The following is a 23,704-nucleotide window of genomic DNA, read 5'->3' as shown; positions in this document are numbered from 1 at the left end:
CACTGGACACGGCCAGACGGGAACTTGGCTCACCTGGCAGGTGGGACCTTCATGCTCAGCCTGAGAAGCAATAGTGATCAGTAAAAAATGAAGCAGCTTTCTGTGTGCTTCGTGAATGTTGTGAATGCTTTGAATTTTGTATTTGATACTTTTACTTCTTATCCTACTCTAGTATTAAGAACACTTAAATATCCACATTAATTGTTCATCCATCATTCAGAATGCGAGTGCTTCTCAACATCAATTGTATAGCAAAGTGATTCCCTCAGAGAGTTTTTATTGAAGCTACGCTAATGGGGGGTTATCTGGATTCCCCACACGCAGCTCCAGATTAGCAGCCGCCCCACCCTTAGCCCCTCCCGGGCAACTCCTCTCCAAAGACAGCTGACCGCGGACTCTGGGGCAAGTGGTTTAGGACCCAAGGCCAGTTCCCGAATCTGGTTCTCCTCACAAGCCAGGCAGCGAAGGCCATGTGGAAAGTTCCAGCCTTTTCTTAGGAGAGAGGACCTGCTGCCCCCGGGCAACTCTGGCCCACCAGGAGGGCCTGTCCTCACGCACCTTGGCCCAGGCAGGCCCCTCTGTGCACGTCTCTCCCGTCACAGCCGGGCAGCCACACAGACCAGCACACGGGCTGCACAAAACCCTTGCCGGGCCCCAGATCCCGGACCTGTCACAGGATACCCGATGCCGAGCTGGAAGAAGTGGGGTCAGCCAAAGGGAGGCCACACACTCCTTCCCATGGGGCAGACGAGGCCATGGATGCCAGCCCGCCCAACAGCTCCCTGGCCTCACCAGGCAGCAAGGAAGTCACATGATGACACGGCCGCCCCCACGCGTCCTCACGGGGCAAAAATCAACAAGGAAGAGCACTGGGCCTCCTTCAGGGATGAGCAGAGTATAAAAGCAGAGAACCCCGGGGAACCTCCACACACACTCACACCCACACTCACACACGCACCCTCCCTCCTCCAGCTGCACGCCATGGCCGCCTCCACCCTGTCCGTCTGCTCCAGCGACCTGAGCTACGGCAGCCGGGTCTGCCTGCCTGAGTCCTCCTGGCAAGGGGACGACTGCCCCGAGAGCTGCTGCGAGCCCCCCTGCTGCGAGCCCCCCTGCTGCGCCCCCAGCTGCTGCGCCCCCGCCTCCTGCCAGACCCTGATGTGCGCCCCGGTGAGCTGCGGGTCCAGCTCCTGCGAGCCCTCGTGCTGCAGCTGCTCCCCCTGCCAGCAGGCCTGCTGCATGCCGTGTGCTGCAAGCCCATGTGCTGCACGCCCACGTGCTGCACGCCTGTCTCGTGCACACCTGCCTGCTGCACGCCTGTCTGCTGCAAGCCCATGTGCTGCACGCCCGTCTGCTGCAAGCCTGTGTGTTGCACGCCCGTCTGCTGCAAGCCTGTGTGCTGCACACCCATTGCTGCACGCCTGTCTCGTGCACACCTGCCTGCTGCACGCCCATGTGTTGCACGCCCGCCTGCTGCACGCCCGCGTGCTGTGTGCCCGTCTGCTCGGGGCCCTCCCCCTGCTCATCCTCCTCCTGCTGCCAGCCCAGCCCCTGCCCCCCGCCCTGCTGCAAACCCTCCTCCTGCGTGTCCCTCATCTGCCGCCCCGTGTGCAAACCCGCCTGCTGCGCCCCCGCCCCCTCCTGCCAGCCCGGCTGCTGCCGCGGGCCTCCTCCGTGTCCCTGCTCTGCCGGCCCGCGTGCCCCCGCCCCGCCTGCTGCTGACCCCTCCCGGCTGCCGTCAGGTCCCTTCTCCAGCAGGAGGCCAACTCCCCACCGGCCACCCCGCGCCTGCCCTTCAGACCAAGGGGAGGGGACAAACCCACCCCGCCTGCTCCCGCCCCGTCTCAGGAGCCAGGGATACTACCGAGTCCTCCCTGATGCCGGCCGCACCGGGGAGTCACACTCCCCCGCTGCCCCTGAGCCCCAGCTGGCGTCCCCAGGGCCCAGCAGGCCTGGCCCCCTGCAGGCAGGGACCTGAGCTCTGAACCCTAATAAAGCCTCTTGTCTCATGCTGACCTCCCGTCCTGTCTGTGCACATACCGGGCAGAGGGAGGGGCGCACCTGGTGCTGGCTCTGGGAACCCCTCAGGCCGTCTCCCTCTCAGTTCTTGGGGCCTGGCCCCCAGACCCATCTCAGGAAAGCTGTGCCTGGACCCGGGGCCGGGCGTCGCGGGACATAGCCACGGTCCCTGGGCTCAGTGGCGGCCCCAGGACAGCGTAGCGCATCTGTGCCAGACCCCCGCAGGCAGCCGCGCCGCTGGTCACCAGGGCTAACCCCTCTGCACCTCCAACAAGACAGCCCAGAGCCAGACAGCCCGCCCCAGACAGCCCCTCCCTCAGAGCACCGACACAGTTGGTGTCTGCTGGCCACTGGCAAGGCAGACCTTCCTCCAGCTTCCACCAATGCCCCAAGACACAGAACGGACCTCATCTTTCTGGTTTCCTCCACCCTCTCCTCTCAACAGGGGCAGGGGACGGGGCGGTAAAGGCAGGTTAAAGGCCCTGAGGCAGGATGCAGCCTCCATGGGCGGTAGCCTCCTGGAGACTCCCCTGGCTGCTGCCCACTTCCCAGACTCCCAAGTCCCTTGCTCCCTGAGCGCCATCCCCCACTCCTGCTGCAAAGAGCCCCTGAGCTCGGCATGGCACAAGGGGGCTGATGCAGATGGAGCCCACAGTTTCCCAGAGCCCCAGCTGCTGCCTGGCCTCGGCCTGAGCTCGCTCCCGGCCACCAGTGGCATGTGGGACAGTGCCCACCTGCCATCCTCGACCCACAGCCCCCCCAGCAGGCCAGGGAGTCCCATGGGGGCAGTGCTAACTGAGGGCAGGGTGGGACCTCCAGGTTCCTCCCTGAAGCAGCCCGGGTCAGGCAGCAGGGCCAGTCCCAGGGCCAGAGACAAGTGGACGCTGCTGCTGCAGTCCTGGAAGCGCAGCCAGCACAGAGGTGGTGGCCATCCCGCTGTGGCTCTGGGGCCGTGGGCCAGAAGCGCCAACTTGGAGCTCAGACGCCTTCATGCTCTGCAAGTGCAGGACACACAGCAGGGCTGACCCTCTGCCCCATGGTCAGGCCTGGCAGCAGGGAGAGGGCCCACTCACTCTCTGACCCTTCTGCTTGACCCCGTCACCCCAATTGCTGCAAACACTGAGGAGGGGGGCTGCCCAGAGAGACAGATGCACCCCCCTGACTGAAATTCAAAACTCCGCTGATGGAAGAAGTGCATCACATATGAACTGCCCTGCCACCCCCAGCGACTTCAGCCAAGCCCACATTTCTTTACCCCTAATCTGCTTTTCAGGCAATATAATTTTACTAGTTATTTTCAACCCCATCCCCCAAATGAATATGAACCCTTTCCTTTCCTGGACAGAAAGGCAGACTTGAGCTTGCCTCCCTACCAGTCAATTCACAGTAAAGCTTCTTCCTTTTCTCAAGCCTGGCATCCTGGAATTCGGGCCTGTGCACTGGGGAGCACGTTGCTCGGTAACAGGGCCCATGAGCACGCAGGCTGTGTGCACCCGCGCCACAAAGGAGGGGACTCAAGGCCTGAAGAACATAGGCCCAGTGTACCCAGTGGACTCACAGCAGAGACAGGAGAAGAGCAAAACTGGGCATGTCGGGTCAGAGGAGAGAGAAACACAGCGTCCCGGCGACCTTGGGGCGGGGGTCGTTCTGAGACCCCACACTCCCTCAGAGCCCCCGCTGGCTTATGAGGACATACTTGCTTGTGCACAGGACACATCATCAATGAACCCCAAGAAGGCAGACCCTCATAAAATTACGATTATCAGCCGAGGATCTCCAGACACTTGTGGAAACACAAGCTGAAGGTGAGAGTAACATTCTGGTATAAAAGCCCAGCAGGTCCAGAGCAGAGCAGAAGGAAGGAAGCCAGAGGGGATACACCAGAGTTCCTGGGAACAAAAGGCACCACACTCCGAGGGCAAGACACCCACCGCACAGCGTGCCCACAGCTCCCCCGGCCAGGGGACATGTGAGTATTGTGGATTCTCTGCCCCAGCCGTTGCCATCCTTGGTACAGCTGTTCTACTGCTTGGTGGTTTTGTGCCTGTAAAAAGCAGTCCCTTGGGGAGGCTTGGCACAGTGGTTGACTTTGGAAAGCACTCGCCTGTGGCTTGAGTGTGAAAAGGAAAAGGGCATGATTGCTTCCTCCCCAAGAAGCAACACAGGACCTCGAGTCTTGTAAAGGAGGTTGGGATTCACCAACATTTCAGAGCCACTGAGAGGATTTTCAAGAGTTATAATAAGAAAAACTAAAACAGAATAGTATGAACATGAGGACTCTGCTATGTTTGCAGAAAAGAGAAGCAAATTGGTGTGTGATGGCACAGGACTTCAGGCACAAGAACGAAGTAGCCTTTAATGGGAGAGTCAGATGAGCTGACGTTAGTGAGCAGCCTGTGAGACAGCCCTGGAGGTGGTGGAGAGTCTGTAGAAAGCACAGAATCACCATCAGTTATGGGGGACCATGCCTTGGCATGTCACAAGACAAATCAGTCAGCTAGGAAAAAGAAACAATCAAATAATAGTGGTTCCAAACTAAAAATTAGGAAATAATTCCCAATTTATGAACCAAAAATGGCTAAACACTAAAAGATAAAATCAAAAGCCCTCCTAGAAATGAGAGTGAGGGCAAACATTCAGAGCTGAGAGAGAACCCAAGCCACACAGGCTAGTTCCACAGGGCCAGACAACTCCTGCACCAGAGGAGGACAGGTCAGCAGGGTGAGGTTATTGGAAACATCCAACAATAAGCCTCAACCAGCTCTAGGCACAGGAAGGGACGAAATTCACAAGTGAAAATGTGGCATATTTGAATAAAAACAACCAAATGTCCCTGGAAAGTGAAGAAAAATAGATGAGCAGCTTCAGACTTATCAGGAACACAGGAAATGTAAATGTGTCCTTTATGTTTTTGAGAAAGTCGTCATTTAAAAGCAGAATTCTGGGCCTCCCTGGTGGCGCAGCGGTTGAGCGCTGGGCTGCGAGGCTGCCCGCAGCCTCTGCAGCGCTGATTCGTTCCCCCGGCCACCGGCGAGGGTCCCACACTCACACAAAAAAAGCAGAATTCTATACCCAGCCAAATTGTCAAAAAGTATGATGGTAAAATTGATGCTTTTTGGAGATGTACAAAGAATTCGAAAGTGCAAAACCACTACCAGACAAGAAAACAAAAAAAAAATCCCAAGTGTGGCTTGAATTACAGCAGAGACCTCTGGGGTACGGGAGGGGAGAAAAGCTGAGCAGAGTGAGCCCCTCAACCCCAAGCACCAAGCAGGCTCCACACAAGCCATACAAGTTTTCTGTAGCCAAACAGGAAGAGACAGGAAAACACACCCCGGCACACTCACAGGCTGATGAGTCAAGGCTAAGGTAGAAACAAAACCAGCGTGGATGAGGCTCTCCTGCAGCTGCAAACACCAACAAGGAAGGCCTGTGAGCTGGGAGGGGAAACACAAGCCCAGAGGGGTATAAAAGCCCAGAGGCCCAGCACCTCCACACCCACTCACACACACACACACACACACACACACACACACACGCACGCACGCACCCTCCCTCCTCCAGCCACACGCCATGGCCTCCTCCACCCTGTCCGTCTGCTCCAGTGACCTGAGCTACAGCAGCCGGGTCTGCCTGCCTGTGTCCTGGCCTGAGTCCTCCTGGCAGGGAGACGACTGCCCCGAGAGCTGCTGTGAGCCCCCCTGCTATGCCCCCAGCTGCTGCGCTCCTGCCTCCTGCCAGACCCTGATGTGCACCCGGTGAGCTGTGGGTCCAGCCCCTGCCAGTCGGCCTGCAGCTGCCCCTGCGAGCCCTCATGCTGCAGCTGCTCCCCCTGCCAGCAGGCCTGCTGCATGCCCATGTGCTGCAAGCCTGTGTGCTGCACACCCATGTGCTGCACGCTTGTCTCGTGCACACCTGCCTGCTGCACGCCTGTCTGCTGCAAGCCCGTGTGTTGCACGCCCATCTGCTGCACGCCCGCGTGCTGTGTGCCCGTCTGCTCGGGGCCCTCCCCCTGCTCATCCTCCTCCTGCTGCCAGCCCAGCCCCTGCCCCCCGCCCTGCTGCAAACCCTCCTCCTGCGTGTCCCTCATCTGCCGCCCCGTGTGCAAACCCGCCTGCTGCGCCCCCGCCCCCTCCTGCCAGCCCGGCTGCTGCCGCGGGGCCTCCTCCGTGTCCCTGCTCTGCCGGCCCGCGTGCCCCCGCCCCGCCTGCTGCTGACCCTCTCTCCTGCCTGGAGGGCTGCTGTCTGCCCTCAGCACAGCTCTCCCTGTGGGACCCCAGCCCCTCTGCTGGCGCCAGGACCTCCCCTTTCCACTAGGGGACACTCAGCTGCTGCTCAAGGGGATTCGAACCCTTTCTGAGACAAGAGGCCCACAGATCCCTCAGGATGGGGGACCGACGGCGTGACGGGGCCTACTCCGCAGGGCAGCTGCTGGCATCTGATGTGACAACAGTCAGTTGCCATAATCAATAAACGGTGTGTCAGACAACATGGCAGTGTATTTCTTCTTCCTCCCTGAGCACCCCAAGGTCCCTGTGGGGGGTCTTCAGCTGGTGGGAGCCAGACATTACAGACGCCCTCTCAGACTTGAGTTCGGAATGGCTGAGAGACGGCACCATCTGGACGTGGGTGCTGTCTGCCTGCTCCCCCTTCCCCGCCACACCCAGGCCCCGCCCCCCCAGCACCCCCCCAGTAGAGCCCTCGCAGGCTGGCACAGGAGGCAGCGTGGGGTCAGAGGCTTGGGCCCCCCATGGGCCCTCGGGCCCCTGCCCATGCCGGATCGGGTGAACTGGGGGGAGGGACAGCAGAGACCCTGGTTGGTGGGGACTGGGGAGTCCGGTCCAGACCGAGCTGACTCCCCTGGACAGAGGCGCCCACACGGAGAAGGAGCGCCTGGTGCTGGGGGGCGGGGCCGCGGCTGAGTGGACAAGTCTGCGCTGGCCCCACTAGCTCCTGGGGTCCCGCGGGGCCCCGGGTCCCTCCAGACACGGCTCCTGCTTGAGATTTCTAAGCCGGTGGAGACGGCACAGAGCAAGGACCCGCGAACACACCCTTGGGCGGGGCGGGCGAGCTGCCGTCTCAGGACCGCTGGCACCGGGGGCCGTGGGCCCGTCAGAGCCACCAGGGCAGCACCAGGCGCCCGCTTCCCCTCGGGCCAGAGATGGGCCCATCGGGCCCACGAACCAGGGCCTGGCAGACAGGACCAGGAGCAGGGGGCGGCTCGGGGGCCACCCCACCCAGCTTATCTCTGCCTCCAGGGAGAGGACAGAGCAGCACCCCTGGGGGGCCTTTAGACAGAAAGTGGCCGCGGCGTACACCCGCCTGGCTCCCGACCCCTCGGCTTCCCGAGTTGGCCCAAACCCTGCCCCATCGCGCACCTTCAGACTTAAGGGAAAGTGGACCAAGGCCTGACGGCCACTCCCAGCGCAGAGCGGACAAAGACTCAGAAGAAGCTCCAGCTCCCCACCCAGAGCCACGAGTGCAGGGATGCAGACGGGGTGAAGCGCGCAGAGACCCCAAGGCCTGAGGGATGGCGCCTCCCCTAGGGCCGGACAACCCTCCTGCCCAGAAAGCCGCCCCCCTCCCCAGGCAGTGGGTGCCCCAGGGACAGCAGGTGCCACAGCAGCGGTGCTCACGCCGGGTCCAAGTTCATGCAGCATCCAAGCTCACACCCGGGATTCAGAGTTCACAAGGGGTCCGAGCTCATGTGAGGTTCCGATTCACGCGGGGGTCCCGAGCCCATGTGGGGTTCTGGAAGCTCACGTGGGGGTCCTGAGCTCATGTGGGAGGGGTCCTGAGCTCATGGGGGGTAGTTCGAGCTCATGGGGGAGACCCGAGCTCACATGGGGTCCAAGCCCACTTGGCCCGCACACTCAGCCGCAGCAGGATGGGGAGGCGAGAGCAGCCGAGATGACGGCTGGTGCTCCTGGAGGCTTGTTTATAAATGTCCACAGGGAGGAAGGTTCTGGAAGCTCTCTGGACCTCCCTCTGCGGAGCCAATGGCTTCCACGGCTGCGGACCAGCCGCAAAGCCCGGCAGCTGAGAGTGGGGACACCCATCCCCGCCCACACCCCCATCCCCAGACTCTCGGGACCCGCTTCTCTCAAGTCGCCCATCTGGGGATTCGGGGGGGGGGGGCGGTGCAGCCCTGAAAACTCCTCCTCCGCCCGAGCCAGGGAGGCGGGAGGCCAAGGGGCGCCTGCACCAGGGTCGGGGTCGGGCTGGGCTGGGGGTCGGGAGGGAGTCCCTCCAGGCAGCAGGGCCAGTCCCCCTCACTGGGGTGGGGGGCTGCCCTCCTCAGCTGGGGAGGGGCGCCAGGAGTGGGCCGAGTCCCTGAGGGCTCCCCCCACGCCACCAGGGCTTGCAGCCTCGAAGTTCTCGTGGGGTCTGTGCTGAGGCCCCAGGGGGCGTGCTGGGGGTGCTGCTGCAGGTGCCCAGGGATGGGCCTTGGGGGGACCAGTGGCCGCAGGTGCAGAGCCAGGCAGGACGCGCCTCTGCCAGGCAGGGAAGGGGAGTCCCAGCCCTCTCCGGGCGGGCGGGGCAGAGGCGCGCAGGAAGCACCCCGAAGGGGAGCCCAGAGACCAGGAAGAGCCCCCAAGGGGAGGGGCCCAGAAACCCTGGGCCTCGCCTCCCTCCCCGCGCCTCCCCTCCTCCCACGGCCACGGCTGGCGGGACCCAGGCCTGGAGAAGCGGGGTCCGAGCTGGGGAGCCATCACGCTGGCCCCGAGTCTCCCCCACTCCAGAGGCCCCTCCCCTGGGCTCTTCCTGGCCAGGCCCGGGCGGCCTCTGGCTTCTCCCGAAGGGCTCCTCTGCCGGCCAAGCCCCTCTGGCCCGCTAGTCCGGGGATGGCCCGGACCACCCGAGCCCTTCCGCGGCCGGGCACTTGGCCTGTGAGGGGCGTGGCCGCAGGTTAGGGACCGGTGAGGCCATCAGGGAGGCACAGAAGTCATGCCCCGGGGGCCCCACCTGCGGAGCCCCAGCCGCCCCAGGGGAGCCCACTGGGGTCCTGGGAGGACACTCACACCCACACCCAGGACACCCACAGGCCACCCCCAGGACACCTTCTCCCCGGGGGCCAGGTCAGAAAGGAGGACCTGCGCCCGCCCAGAGCAGGGTCAGTTCTGACCCCACGGCCATGGCTGAGCCTCCCCGTGGCGGTCACCCCAGGCCACTGGCACCTGCGCCTCTTGGCAGAAAAGGGAGTTTCCGGACCCTCGGAGCCTCCCGGGTGGGTGCGGTCCAGGGGCCGGCGTGGAGTGGGGACAGGGCACACGGTGGGCCTGGCTGTGGCGGTTTACTGGGCCTTGGGGGCCGGGGCTGCAGGGCCTGGACACAGGCCTGGCCGGTGTGGACCCATGTGGATGCCCGGGCTCGGGGCCGGGGGCTGTGGGTTGGGATGGAGCCGCCTCACGGCAGGGTTCCAGCCAGGCCCCGAGGGCGGAATGGGCCACGCGGGCTGCTTCGTGGGGTCCCAGCGGCTGCTTCGGAACCTGCACGCCCAGGCCGGGCCTCAGGGACCCGGGCTTAGCAGCAGGCAGGGGCACCGCAGGGACCGGCCTGCAGACCAGGTGGGGCTGGAGGACGGGCAGGAAGGGGCCAGGCACCCGAGGGCCGGCAGCTCATGGGCACACAGGAGTTGGGCGCTCGGCCGGCGGCTGGCAGCAGAGGGGCGGCTGGTGTGGCACGGGGCGGTGGGGGGCCGCGGGTCAGCGCGGAGGACGGCTGGCCTGTGGCTCCTTCCCCGGCCGCCGTTTATTCGCGGCCTCCTCCTCCCGGCGCCAGTCGCTCGGGCTGCCCGCGGAAGCGCGGGGTTTCCTCGTCCCTGAGTCTGGGAAGTGACTCAGGCAGCCGCTGCTTCTGGGCCGAGGCTCCTGTGACTCAGCAGCTGTGGGGTTCCTGCCTCGCGGCCCCGTCGGACGGGGCACGGCCGTCGTGGGGGACGGGGCCACATCACGACGCCGAGGTCCTCCCGCGACGAACGCCCAGTGCTCTGTCCACACGACACCGCCTGGCTCGCCGCCCCGGGGCCTGTCGTGATCTGAGGCCTCGGAGACCCGGGCGCCAGGCTATGGCCCCCCCGGGCAGAGCGACCTCATCCCGGTGGCCACAAGTCCCGAGCGCAGGCCCCGCGCTGGAGTCTCACCCCAGGACGGTCCCTGCGCCCGCGGGGTCGGGACACCAGCGTGGGCTGCCCTTTGGCTCTGTCCGCGGGTCAAGGTCACATAAAACGGAGGCGCCTAGGCGGCCACGGCGGCCCCTCACCTGTGACCCAGGTCCCGAGAGGGACGTTCTGAACAGGCTCTCGGGTCGGACCCGGTCGGGACTCCACCGGCCGGCCCTGCTCTCCCCCTGCACCCCTCTCCTCCGGCTTCAGCTCTCCGTGGCCCCAAGCGTCACCGCGGGGGCCGTGGGGCCCTCAGCTGGCTGCCGTGTCCACCCCCCGAGCGCGGGTTTGTCTGGGTCCAGACGGCCGGTGCTCCCGCGCGCCTTGAGGACGCCCCCCGCCCCCGCCCCGCGCCCCCCGCCCCGCGGCGCCCCGCGGCGCCCCGCTCCCCGGGGAGTGGCTCCTGCCGGCGGGCGCTTTCTCTCATCCTGGCTTGTCAGTGTAGCCGCCCCGCGCCCGGATGGGATGGGTGCTCCCGGCCCGTGCATCTGTCGGTCGTTGCGTTTTTCAGGATCAAAATGCGGGGAGCTGCGCGTTATTTCTTGGAAAGGCGGGGACGCTTCCGCGTTCTTTCCGAGCTCGGCGCCGGCCCGGCCCGTGGGCCCCTTTGCTTCCTTGGTTCTGGTTCTCCGTCCTCTGCAGGCTGGCCGGTGCCTGCTGGACAGCGTGGCCCCCGCTTTCCTCCTGCCCTCCCCATCCTGTCCCCCTCCCTGCTCCCTCCTGCTCTCCTCCCCCTTCGCCCCCCCTCCCCTCCCCTCCCCTCCCCTCCTGCCCTGCCCCCCTCCCCGCCCCCGTCGTCCTCTCCCCTCCTCCTCCCCCCTGCCCCTGCCCCCCAGCTTCTCTCAGGCCACCCGGAGGGGGTTGTCTCTCCCGTTACTTTCCAGCTCCAGGATTCCCGTTGTCCGTTGGTCGCAGTTTCCCTTTATCTGCCGAGTTTCCCTGTTCACCCACTCGTGAGAATAACTTCCCTGTCATTCTTCGTGCGTATTCTCTTTGATTCTTTGTAAGTCTTCTGAAACCAGTGTTCGCCAAACCAGTATCTGGACTCTCCGGTTTCGTTGCTATGGTTTCTTTTTCCCCTTGAGCCGTGAGTTACCTTTTCCTACATCTTTTCATGTCTAGCGATTCTTGATTGTGTGTTGGGAATCAGGCCCCCGTGCCCAGAGCCCGAATCCCGTCCCCCTTGGCTGGCCGTCGGCCCTGGCCCCAGCGGCCCTCGAGTGGCGCCCGCGTGGGCGCTCACCTGCAGCCGTGCAAAGTTCCGCGTGCGTCCTAAGCTCTGCATCTCGGCGGGACCGTTTCCTCTGGGGAGGCCGGGTGGTGGGCCAGGCCCGGTGGCGCCCCCCAGCACGGCTCGCAGGAGTGTGGTGGGTGCTGGCATCTGCACTACGCAGAGCCACGGGCCTGTTGGTGGTCAGGAATGAACACATTCCCGCAAGGCTTTCAACTCGGCAGCCGCTTCTTCCAGGGACTTTCCAGAACATCATCTTCTGCATCGTATTCTTATGGTCAAGGGTGGAGGTGGAGGTGAAATGATGACCTTGGACTCTTTGTCCTGGCGGACAGAGGGCCGTGTGAGCACCTGGCCCAGGTCCACAGTCTCCAGCGAGACCCTCCCTGCTGGCTTTAGGGTCTTCAGAAGGACAGCCGCCCAAAGAGAGGAGGAGGCAGGGCTGGCAGGAGTGACTGTGCCCCCTCAGGAGACCCCAACAGATGGCACAAAGCCTGCTGCTCTGTGCTGGTCTCAGACCACACCGCCCCAAGGACCCTGAACCTGCCTCACCCGTCGCCAAGCTGGTGCAGTGGCTCAGGCACAGACTGTGCCCGCTGATCGTGTGGTCTGGCTGCCCGCCCCTCATTGCTCCCCTGGGACACAGGACTTGTTCCACGGCACCTCTAGCAGCTCTGCAGCCCCACCCTTCCACCCTGTCCTGTCTGAGCACCCTCTGTCCTTCCTGTGTGTCCCTGGGGGATCTGCCAGCTGGAGGGCCTGGGAGCCTCAGCTGGCAGACCTAACCCCCAGGGAGGGCATCACACAGCAGCGTCCAGCGCCAGGTGGTGGACTCACAGAGAAGTGACTCAGGTGGGACTTTGGGGAATGAAACAGCAGCCAGATGGAGCCTCGGGGGGTTTCCAAGAGTAACAAGGGATTGCAGAGGGGTCATTAGTCACGGAGATGATGGCCAAACAGGCCAGAGACATTTACAGCTGTGCACAAAGCGCAGGGAGGAAACAGGAAGTCCACAGGAAGCTTCCTGCTGTCAGGTCACCGCAGCTGGGTATAAAAGTCGCCCGGCAGGGAGCCGCAGACATCGCCTCCCTCCTCCACCACCACCTAGTCCACCGACATGACCTGCTCCAACTGCTCCTCCGGCTGCCCCTCGGGCTGCCCGGCCTCCGCGTGTGCGCCCCTGAGCTGCCGGCCCGTCGTGTGCCTGCGCCCCTCCTGCCAGCCGTCCGGGGGCTGCCAGCCCATGATGATCTGCCAGCCCTCCGGGGGCTGCCAGTCCTCGGGGGGCTCCCAGCCCATGATGATCTGCCAGCCCTCCGGGGGCTGCCAGTCCTCGGGGGGCTCCCTGCCCATGATGATCTGCCAGTCCTCCGGGGGCTGCCAGTCCTCCTGCCAGTCCTCCGGCCCCACCCTGGTCTGCAGACCCATCTCCTGTGGCCTCCCTGCCTGCTGCGTGCCCGTGAGCTGCAGACCCATGGTGTGCATTGCCTCCTCCTGCCAGTCCTCTGGGGGATGCCAGTCCTCCTGCCAGTCCTCCGGCCCCACCCTGGTCTGCAGGCCCGTCCCCTGCGGCACCCCTGCCTGCTGCTGACCGCACATCTCCTCCCCAGCGGCTCCCAGGGCAGACGGACCTGCTCCTGCCCCCAGATCCTACATGCGGTCAATGAAATCAGGCTCGTCGAACCCCTGAACTCTGGAGTGACAGCCTGTGAATGATCCAGCCTGTGAATGCCCCTGTCAGCCCCTCTGGCGGTCCTGGTCCAGGGTCTTCTCTGTCTCCAGGGGAGCCGGCCCACATGAGCAAATAAACTGTTCTCAGCCCAGCAGTTGGTCCTTCCATTTTGTCTCTCACATTTTGCAGGTCTCCCCTGGAAGGAGTCTGCCAGTCAGCGCTGCTCCCTGGTGCCCCAACTGAGGGGGAGAGATGTGGCCTTGGAGGCAGGGGAGGGGTCTTCCTTGTGGCTGAGGAGGGCGGATGATATCATCCCCTCCCGAAGAGGGAGCAGGAGACAGACCTCGGCCCAGACCCCATGTGGGACCCTGCAGGGTAGTTACAAGGCAGGGAGTCTCTCATGCAAACCCACTAAAAACGGAAAGCAGAGTCCATTCATCCTGGACACCAGGCACAGGAGGTCAGAAAGCTGGGCCTCCGTTGGCCCACTGGTCCACACAGACAGGCACCCCTGTTCTGAGACCCATCTGCTCAGCATGGCTATATGAGCCGCCTCTGCCCTACCGGGGACGGCAGGTGCTGCAGCACTCTCTGTGTGCCAGGCAAGCAGCGGCAGTGGGCAGTTAGGGTGAACACTGGGGCAAACTCTTACCCAAGCAGCTGGCACATCCCCCAAGAGGAATTGAAGCTTCTCATAACTACAAAATCCAAACGAAGGTGCACACCATAACACATGGACCCAAACCTCAGGGAAGGCCCAGCAGGAGAGGAGATGCTGCCCCCCAGGGGGACACTGTCACATCCCCGTCACTTGGTACATGATGTGTGACATGCAGTCAAAAATAAGAAGACACTCGGGCCTCCAGGTGGCCTATGGGTTGGGTCTCAGGCTATCATCAAGAAGGCCTGAGCTCCATCTTGGCCAGGGAGTGACCCACATGGCGCAGCAGACCTCTCCTGTCTCCCCACTGCTCCCCTCAGCAGTGGTTCTCAGTAGATCTGCTGTTCTGCTCCCCACTCTGTCTCTGGTGAGTCCTCTCACGCCCCATACCTCTGCCCTGCACCCCAGTTTTTCTATGCAAAAATAAATAAAATATTTTTTAAAGTAAGAAGACACACAAAAAGCAAGAAAAATCAATTCAGTGTCAAGAGAAAAGGCAACCAACAAAACTGGACTCAAAATGGCCAGACAGACAATGCAGACTTGGGCCAGGGCACAGGCCCTGGCAGAGAGGGAGGGACTTCCTGTGAGCTCCCCGGAATGTGAGGTCAGAGAACTGGCCAGGGCTGAGGGTGAGGACCGGAAGGAGCAGGGCGCCAGGAGGAGGGAGCACCAAGAGGCGAAAAGGAAGCATGCTCACTCGCTTTCAACCAAGGGGCGCAGGGCAATCGGGAGGAAAGTCAGAGGCACAGACACGGCTGAAGAGAGAATCTGACACATCCCAGGGCGAAGCCAGACAGCCAAGGAGCCAGGGACCCCGCCCTGAGCTTCAGGGGGTGGAGTAAGGGGGGAGGCTCGGTGGTCGCTGAGCATCAGGGCCTGAAAGCGGTGGCCTGGGAGCTGGGGCGGGTCCCTGGCATTGTCCAGCCGGGGCCCAGGTCCAGCTCCCGCTGAGACCATCCGTTCCCTCCCGGAGGCCCAGGCGCATCTGCAGGACTGACACGGAGAGCCCCCTGCAGGGCCTGGTGTGGGGCAGGTGGGGACAGGAGACGTCGGGTGTGTCCTCGGTGGTCACCCTGCCGAGCGGGGCCAGCCCTGCCCTTCCCCAGGCGGCGCAGGGTCCTGGCCTGTCATCCTGGCGGCCCCGCAGGCCGGAGTCAGGATGCAACCAGTGGCTCCGGAGGCCAGGGCCCCACATGAGCCGGCAGGATCCCAGTCATCCCTGCAGGAAGAGGCACAAAATGGGGCACAACACTGGCCAGACCTGAGCCCGGGGCTGCTATGCTCCCCCCACCCTGCCTCTGCCTGCTGCCAAGCACCCTTCCCTCGTCCGGGAGGTCTGCCCAGGCTGTGCAGCCGCACACAAGAGACCAGCTCTGCCTCGGGATTCCCATCCCACAGGCAGAGGCCCGGCCCAGCGCCCGGCTTCCACCCCTCCCTCACCCCGCCTGCCACGCGCTCCCGGCTTGCTTGAGTCTGAAGCAGCCTGTTCCCGTACCTGCTCCAGCGCTGGAGTGTCGGGTTTTAGCCTCTTCCTCGGGTCCCGTGTCCTGAAACTTTGCTCCCTAAGAGGCGCCCAGTGTACAAAGCTGGCACCACAGACGTGGGAGAGGGCGGCTTCTGCCCCCAGCACTGTCCGCAGCACTCTAGCTCCCGGGGCTCACACACCCCCAAGCTCCAGCTATAGCAGCAGCCTGTGCTGCCCTGGGCCCGAGCACTATGTGGTCGAGTGTGTGTGCACGTCTTGAGTGTCACAAACAGGCATGTGCAGGAGCACCCATGAGCACGGCGTGTGTGCAGGTTGAGTGTGCACACCTGGGTGCACGCCATGTATGTGTGATGCCAATTGCGTGCACGAGTGTGTGTGCGTGCTGCCCTATGAGCAGTGTGTGTGTGCATGAGCGTACACGTGCGTGTGTGCACAGTGAAGTATGTGTTGTGGTATGTGCATGTCTGAGCACGTGTGTGCACATGCCCAGATGACCCCTTCCATCGTTGACGTCCTCTCATCCAACGCCCCCTGCCCCCACTGAAGCAAACTGCTGGGCCAGCCCCCTGAGGACAAGTCCATGTGCGACTCCACGCTCGTCACCACCCGGATGTAAAGGAAGCCGTTGGAAGCCCCAGGTGATGGCCGGTGACTGCAATGCGGGGCCTGCCTCTCCCTGTCCACAGCAAGGCAAGGACTCAAGATCGCTGCCCAGAGGGCTGACGCCCCAAATCCCAGGGCTGGTATGGGGTACAGCCTGTGCTGACATCCGGTCCCTAAGAGCCAGCTGGGAAGATGGATGAGCCACCCGGTGGGTGTCCAGCTGGGGCACAGGGCAGCACTGTGAAGGCCACTGCCTCTCAGGGGAGCTCTGAAGACTCCTGACAAGCAGAAGGTGTGGCCTGGGCTTCCTCCCGGGGAGTGAGGGTGCGGCTCTCCAGCCCCAGGACTGACAGCCCCCGGGCCTGGCCAGGGTGGAGCCAGTACCGGCCCCAGGCAACCACTGTCCTGCTGGCCAGTCTCCAGGTGGAGCCCTGCCCTCTACAGGGCCAGCAGAGAGGTCACACAACCCAAAGCCACCAGCAGCGCTGAGGACCAAGACCAGGACTCACACAGAGGTCGGGAGAGCCAGTGCAGTTGTGGGGAGCGCAGAGAGTACGTTCCAGAAGACCACTCAGGATGGTGCCCCAGTGCATCAGCGCTCCAGAGGAACTGAGGGATGTGGCGGATGCTCAGCCCGTGTGAGAGGAGCAGGCTCCAGACTCCACCCTCTCCTCGTGTCCACGTCGGAGAGGTCCCGATAGGATAGCCAGCACCATGGCTGACACGTGTGGGCTCTGACTGGAGAGGGTGTGCCCGAGCCCCAGGACAGGCCCCCAGGCAACCCAGAGACCCCACAACCTGCTCACCACCTGCTGCCCGCAGGCAAGGAGCAACACCAGCCATAGACAGATGGGCTCACCGTGGCCATGCCGCCTGCCTGGGACCACCCAGCCTGAGGCAGCACCAGATCACCTCTCCACCCCCCTGGAACCCAACAAGGATGGACCCTGGGCAAAGGAGACACTGAGGCAGGTGCCAATCCACTTCCTCCATAGTCATGGGCTAGATAGCTGGGCACTGAAAGTGAAGAGACAAGGAGCAGAGTGACCAGTTTATTGACTACATGGGGGGCTCCCCTGGAGACAGAGAAGACCCTGGACCAGGACCGCCAGAGGGGCTGACAGGGGCATTCACAGGCTGGATCATTCACAGGCTGTCACTCCAGAGTTCAGGGGTTCGACGAGCCTGATTTCATTGACCGCATGTAGGATCTGGGGGCAGGAGCAGGTCCGTCTGCCCTGGGAGCCGCTGGGGAGGAGATGTGCGGTCAGCAGCAGGCAGGGGTGCCGCAGGGGACGGGCCTGCAGACCAGGGTGGGGCCGGAGGACTGGCAGGAGGACTGGCATCCCCCAGAGGACTGGCAGGAGGAGGCAATGCACACCATGGGTCTGCAGCTCACGGGCACGCAGCAGGCAGGGAGGCCACAGGAGATGGGTCTGCAGACCAGGGTGGGGCCGGAGGACTGGCAGGAGGACTGGCAGCCCCCGGAGGACTGGCAGATCATCATGGGCAGGGAGCCCCCCGAGGACTGGCAGCCCCCGGAGGGCTGGCAGATCATCATGGGCTGGGAGCCCCCCGAGGACTGGCAGCCCCCGGAGGGCTGGCAGATCATCATGGGCTGGCAGCCCCCGGACGGCTGGCAGGAGGGGCGCAGGCACACGACGGGCCGGCAGCTCAGGGGCGCACACGCGGAGGCCGGGCAGCCCGAGGGGCAGCCGGAGGAGCAGTTGGAGCAGGTCATGTCGGTGGACTAGGTGGTGGTGGAGGAGGGAGGCGATGTCTGCGGCTCCCTGCCGGGCGACTTTTATACCCAGCTGCGGTGACCTGACAGCAGGAAGCTTCCTGTGGACTTCCTGTTTCCTCCCTGCGCTTTGTGCACAGCTGTAAATGTCTCTGGCCTGTTTGGCCATCATCTCCGTGACTAATGACCCCTCTGCAATCCCTTGTTACTCTTGGAAACCCCCCGAGGCTCCATCTGGCTGCTGTTTCATTCCCCAAAGTCCCACCTGAGTCACTTCTCTGTGAGTCCACCACCTGGCGCTGGACGCTGCTGTGTGATGCCCTCCCTGGGGTTAGGTCTGCCAGCTGAGGCTCCCAGGCCCTCCAGCTGGCAGATCCCCCAGGGACACACAGGAAGGACAGAGGGTGCTCAGACAGGACAGGGTGGAAGGGTGGGGCTGCAGAGCTGCTAGAGGTGCCGTGGAACAAGTCCTGTGTCCCAGGGGAGCAATGAGGGGCGGGCAGCCAGACCACACGATCAGCGGGCACAGTCTGTGCCTGAGCCACTGCACCAGCTTGGCGACGGGTGAGGCAGGTTCAGGGTCCTTGGGGCGGTGTGGTCTGAGACCAGCACAGAGCAGCAGGCTTTGTGCCATCTGTTGGGGTCTCCTGAGGGGGCACAGTCACTCCTGCCAGCCCTGCCTCCTCCTCTCTTTGGGCGGCTGTCCTTCTGAAGACCCTAAAGCCAGCAGGGAGGGTCTCGCTGGAGACTGTGGACCTGGGCCAGGTGCTCACACGGCCCTCTGTCCGCCAGGACAAAGAGTCCAAGGTCATCATTTCACCTCCACCTCCACCCTTGACCATAAGAATACGATGCAGAAGATGATGTTCTGGAAAGTCCCTGGAAGAAGCGGCTGCCGAGTTGAAAGCCTTGCGGGAATGTGTTCATTCCTGACCACCAACAGGCCCGTGGCTCTGCGTAGTGCAGATGCCAGCACCCACCACACTCCTGCGAGCCGTGCTGGGGGGCGCCACCGGGCCTGGCCCACCACCCGGCCTCCCCAGAGGAAACGGTCCCGCCGAGATGCAGAGCTTAGGACGCACGCGGAACTTTGCACGGCTGCAGGTGAGCGCCCACGCGGGCGCCACTCGAGGGCCGCTGGGGCCAGGGCCGACGGCCAGCCAAGGGGGACGGGATTCGGGCTCTGGGCACGGGGGCCTGATTCCCAACACACAATCAAGAATCGCTAGACATGAAAAGATGTAGGAAAAGGTAACTCACGGCTCAAGGGGAAAAAGAAACCATAGCAACGAAACCGGAGAGTCCAGATACTGGTTTGGCGAACACTGGTTTCAGAAGACTTACAAAGAATCAAAGAGAATACGCACGAAGAATGACAGGGAAGTTATTCTCACGAGTGGGTGAACAGGGAAACTCGGCAGATAAAGGGAAACTGCGACCAACGGACAACGGGAATCCTGGAGCTGGAAAGTAACGGGAGAGACAACCCCCTCCGGGTGGCCTGAGAGAAGCTGGGGGCAGGGGCAGGGGGGGGAGGAGGAGGGGAGAGGACGACGGGGGCGGGGAGGGGGGCAGGGCAGGAGGGGAGGGGAGGGGAGGGGAGGGGGGGCGAAGGGGGAGGAGAGCAGGAGGGAGCAGGGAGGGGGACAGGATGGGGAGGGCAGGAGGAAAGCGGGGGCCACGCTGTCCAGCAGGCACCGGCCAGCCTGCAGAGGACGGAGAACCAGAACCAAGGAAGCAAAGGGGCCCACGGGCCGGGCCGGCGCCGAGCTCGGAAAGAACGCGGAAGCGTCCCCGCCTTTCCAAGAAATAACGCGCAGCTCCCCGCATTTTGATCCTGAAAAACGCAACGACCGACAGATGCACGGGCCGGGAGCACCCATCCCATCGGGCGCGGGGCGGCTACACTGACAAGCCAGGATGAGAGAAAGCGCCCGCCGGCAGGAGCCACTCCCCGGGGAGCGGGGCGCCGCGGGGCGCCGCGGGGCGGGGGGCGCGGGGCGGGGGCGGGGGGCGTCCTCAAGGCGCGCGGGAGCACCGGCCGTCTGGACCCAGACAAACCCGCGCTCGGGGGGTGGACACGGCAGCCAGCTGAGGGCCCCACGGCCCCCGCGGTGACGCTTGGGGCCACGGAGAGCTGAAGCCGGAGGAGAGGGGTGCAGGGGGAGAGCAGGGCCGGCCGGTGGAGTCCCGACCGGGTCCGACCCGAGAGCCTGTTCAGAACGTCCCTCTCGGGACCTGGGTCACAGGTGAGGGGCCGCCGTGGCCGCCTAGGCGCCTCCGTTTTATGTGACCTTGACCCGCGGACAGAGCCAAAGGGCAGCCCACGCTGGTGTCCCGACCCCGCGGGCGCAGGGACCGTCCTGGGGTGAGACTCCAGCGCGGGGCCTGCGCTCGGGACTTGTGGCCACCGGGATGAGGTCGCTCTGCCCGGGGGGGCCATAGCCTGGCGCCCGGGTCTCCGAGGCCTCAGATCACGACAGGCCCCGGGGCGGCGAGCCAGGCGGTGTCGTGTGGACAGAGCACTGGGCGTTCGTCGCGGGAGGACCTCGGCGTCGTGATGTGGCCCCGTCCCCCACGACGGCCGTGCCCCGTCCGACGGGGCCGCGAGGCAGGAACCCCACAGCTGCTGAGTCACAGGAGCCTCGGCCCAGAAGCAGCGGCTGCCTGAGTCACTTCCCCAGACTCAGGGACGAGGAAACCCCGCGCTTCCGCGGGCAGCCCGAGCGACTGGCGCCGGGAGGAGGAGGCCGCGAATAAACGGCGGCCGGGGAAGGAGCCACAGGCCAGCCGTCCTCCGCGCTGACCCGCGGCCCCCCACCGCCCCGTGCCACACCAGCCGCCCCTCTGCTGCCAGCCAGCTGCTTAAGTGCCCGGCTCCTGCCATGTGCCCTGCTGTATACCTGTGAGTTGCTGGCCTGTGAGTTGCTGGAGATGGAATTAGGGCAACAGCCGCAGGCATGGGGAGCCGGTGGGGCCCTCAGAGGACAGCGCCGCAGTCAGGAGGGGCGAGGCTCTGGCCTGCTGTCCAGGAGGTTGAGCGGTGCAGGCCCCACTACAGCAGGCACATCCGGTCCAGGCCAAGCCTGCACCCAGCAGACCATGTGCCGCAGAGCACCCAGACTCTGGCGGGTGGGAGCGCGCCCACACGGGAGGGGGAGGGGAGCCCAGCGGCCCAGCACCACCCCACTGCACTTGTGCACGCAAGCAGGTGGCGATTAAATAATAAACTCTTTAAAAAACTGTCAAGACAGGACCTCCCCAGTGGCACAGCGGGTTGAGCACCGCACTGTGAAGCTGTCTGCAGCATCTGCAGCACGGGTTGGAATCCCAGATGGCCAGGGAGCAACCCACAGGGCGCAGCAGACCTCTCCTGTCGCGCCCGCTGCTCCCCTCAGCAGTGTACTTCGTCAGTCTGCCTGTTCTGCTCCCCGCTCTGTCTCTGGTGAATCCTCTCATCCTCCTACGCCTCTGGCCAGGACCCCAGCTCTTGTATAAAAATAAATAAATCTTTAACAAATAAAAACTATCAAGACAAGTCACAGGGAAATTATAAAATCGAGATCAATTAAAATCGAAACAGAACAGACTAAAACGTGTGGGACGCAGGCAGAGCATGGAGGGGAAGTCAAGGCTCCAAATGGCCCACTGACAAAGAAGCTCGTGAGTCTGTCCGCCTCGAACAACTGGACAAACAAGAGCAAACTAAACCCGCCGGCAGGAGGAAATGAGGGAGATGGCGGTGGACATAAGTGACGCAGAAGGTAAATAGGAGAAAGGCTAAAAACCAAAGGCCGGTTCTTCGGAAAGTGTAATAAAATCGGCTCCCGAAGAAAGGAAAGAAAATGCAGAGAGCTAAACTCAGGAATGCTTTGGGCTTGGGTGACGTCACAGGGAATCCCCCCAAGACGCAAGGAGCAACCCGAGGCCTCCAACTCTTCCGGGGGAGCTGCCCCCATCAAGGGAGGGAGGGCAGCAGAGGCGGTGTCCTCCACCAGGTGCCAGCTGAGCGGGCAGCCGAGGAAGGGGGTAAATGCCCGGCCCGGTGCCTGTGCCAGGCTGCGGCATCCGCAGGGGGCGGCGAGGAGCGGCGCCCCTGGGCGCACGCAGGACGCGGCGGAAAAAACCAGCAGTCTCCCGTCTGAAAAAGCCTCGGAAAGCGAGGAGTGGAAGGGACATCCCGCAACATCGTGACAGGCCTTTGTGGAAGACCCACTAAGGCCTCGCCCTGCAGGGGAGGGGCGCCCCTCCCGCCCAGGCCCCGAGCGGAGCAGAACGTCCCCGCAGCCAGGCCTGCGAGCAGGACGCCGAAGCGGGGCAGGAGGAAGTAAAATTGTCTCTGCTTTGAGCAGATCCGTGTCTACCTCCTCCAGAGCGTTGCTGGAGCTAACGAAAGAACTGAAGGAGACTTCAGGGTTCAAGATCAACGCACGAATCAGACGTGTTTCTGCACAGCAGCAAGGAACAGTCCAGAAAGGGTCCCCTCACAGGCACACCCGAGAGCAGGATTCGCAGGAATGAATCTAAGCAGCGGGTCACGGGGCAGTTTCAGCTGGGGGGATGGAAAGTTCTGGAGATGGATGGCGGCCAAGGTTACACGCCATGGGAGGGAACTCCTCGCCACCGAGCCGGGCATGCAGTGTAGCTGGCGGCCAGACAGACAGAGGGCAGGCGAGAGAGCGCCGGCGGGTGGGAGGGAGGACGGCAGACACACAGACGGATCTTCAATCCACAACGGAGCCCTCAGGCAGAGGAAGGTGCTCGGGCGCCCCCCTGGGGACGGGGCCCAGATCATGCGGGACGCAGGCGGGCGTGGAGGGCGGGGGCCGAGGTTGCCGGCGGGCACCTGGGGCAGGCCCGGCGGAGTCCCCACGTGCACCTGTCAGGGGCGCTCTGGAGCTCTGGACAAGAGGCCGTGCCCCCCTCGTCCCTGCCACCCACCCTCACCAAGCGCAGGGCTCCCCTCCAGGCTGGGTCTCCGGGGAGCCTCACTCACCAGCACCCGGGGCGGGGAGACCAGAGACGAGACGCCGGGGGAGGCGGGGAGGTGGAGAGGGCCGGTGGGGCCGCACATCTCCCTCGCACAACGCGCAGGTGCCGGCTGGGAGCTGACAGCTCGAGGCCCTGGAGAGGGGTGGACCCCGGGGGTTGGCAAATGCCGCCCAGACGGCTCTCCCCGTGCGAGACCAGGCCCTGCGCCTCTGGCCGGGGCTCCTCTGCTCCTCCACTGTGGGTCCCCTCCAGGCCAGACTGGCCAAGCACCCCGGTTCTCAGCCGAGGTTTGGAAACGCTTATTCCGCCCCCGCGGCGGCCGTCACAGCTCTGCACGCTCTCGCGACCCCTCCACATCTCCGGCGGCGGCCCCTGTCCCGGGCCAGGCCTGTGCCCCAGCACAGCCCCTCACAGGGCGCCGCCAGCTCCAGCCACCTCCATCCGGCCCCGTGACAGCCCCGAAGTCTGTGCGACCTCCCTCGACCCCAGCCGGCCGGGCGCCCACCATGGGTGGAACACAGACCCAGAGAGACGCTGCGCTGGGCTCGCGAGCTGCTGGCCCCAGGCCGCATGCAGGGCGGGTGGTCCCGGGACCCCCCTGGGTTCGAGCCCCTCTGAGTGCATGGAGCTGAGGACCCGCTTGGGGCCCGGGGCAGCTTCCTGGGGGCCACCCACATGGCAGCCGGCTCACCGGTAAGGGTGGTGACCCCCATTGCGTGCAGTGACTCCCCACATGCGGGCAGGCGGAGTGGCCGGGCCAGCAGCATCAAGCCAGGAGCCTGGCCCTCATGGGTGGGGGTCCCCACAGAGGGGCTGCCGGGCCACCCTGGGCCAGGTCGCATTTCTCCTGGCCACCCGCAGGTGGGCCCAAGACACCCTTAGGTGGGCTCCCCCTGAGACCCCCATGAGGCTCTGCCACGCAAGCCCTGAGCTGGGGGAGAGAACACCGTGCCCGCCCCGCCCCAGCTCCCTGAGCGCAGCTGGGCCATGCCCGGGCGCCCAGTGCCATGGCAGCTCCTTCAGACTCCTTCAGCACGTGATGCCAGTGGGGATGGGACATGGACGGCGTGACCAAAGGCCAAGGCAAGGCCGGTGTCCTGGGAGCACGTCAGGGTTTGGCAGGAAGCCAGGT

At 64.1% G+C, this 23,704-nt stretch overlaps 1 protein-coding gene and 2 pseudogenes across 1 annotated transcript; all 3 read left to right on the top strand.

Moving 5' to 3' along the window:
• The first annotated feature begins 981 nt into the window (after positions 1-981).
• On the top strand, positions 982-1,978 carry LOC119237859 (keratin-associated protein 10-8-like; annotated as a pseudogene).
• A 3,614-nt stretch (positions 1,979-5,592) lies between these two features.
• Positions 5,593-6,236, top strand: LOC119237857 (keratin-associated protein 10-8-like; annotated as a pseudogene).
• Positions 6,237-12,531: 6,295 nt separating this feature from the next.
• On the top strand, positions 12,532-13,005 carry LOC119237858 (keratin-associated protein 12-1-like). The gene has a single exon (XM_037501703.1). The coding sequence runs from the start codon at positions 12,532-12,534 to the stop codon at positions 13,003-13,005; it is 474 nt and encodes a 157-aa protein (XP_037357600.1).
• Positions 13,006-23,704: the final 10,699 nt, after the last annotated feature.

This window comes from Talpa occidentalis, unplaced genomic scaffold, assembly GCF_014898055.3.
Source record: "Talpa occidentalis isolate TD23 unplaced genomic scaffold, MPIMG_talOcc4v2.1 talOcc4.1049, whole genome shotgun sequence".
In the NCBI taxonomy this organism is placed as follows: Eukaryota; Metazoa; Chordata; class Mammalia; order Eulipotyphla; family Talpidae; genus Talpa; species Talpa occidentalis.
The sequence above is the reverse complement of the archived record's forward strand: the minus strand, read 5'-3'. Positions and strand labels throughout refer to the sequence as shown.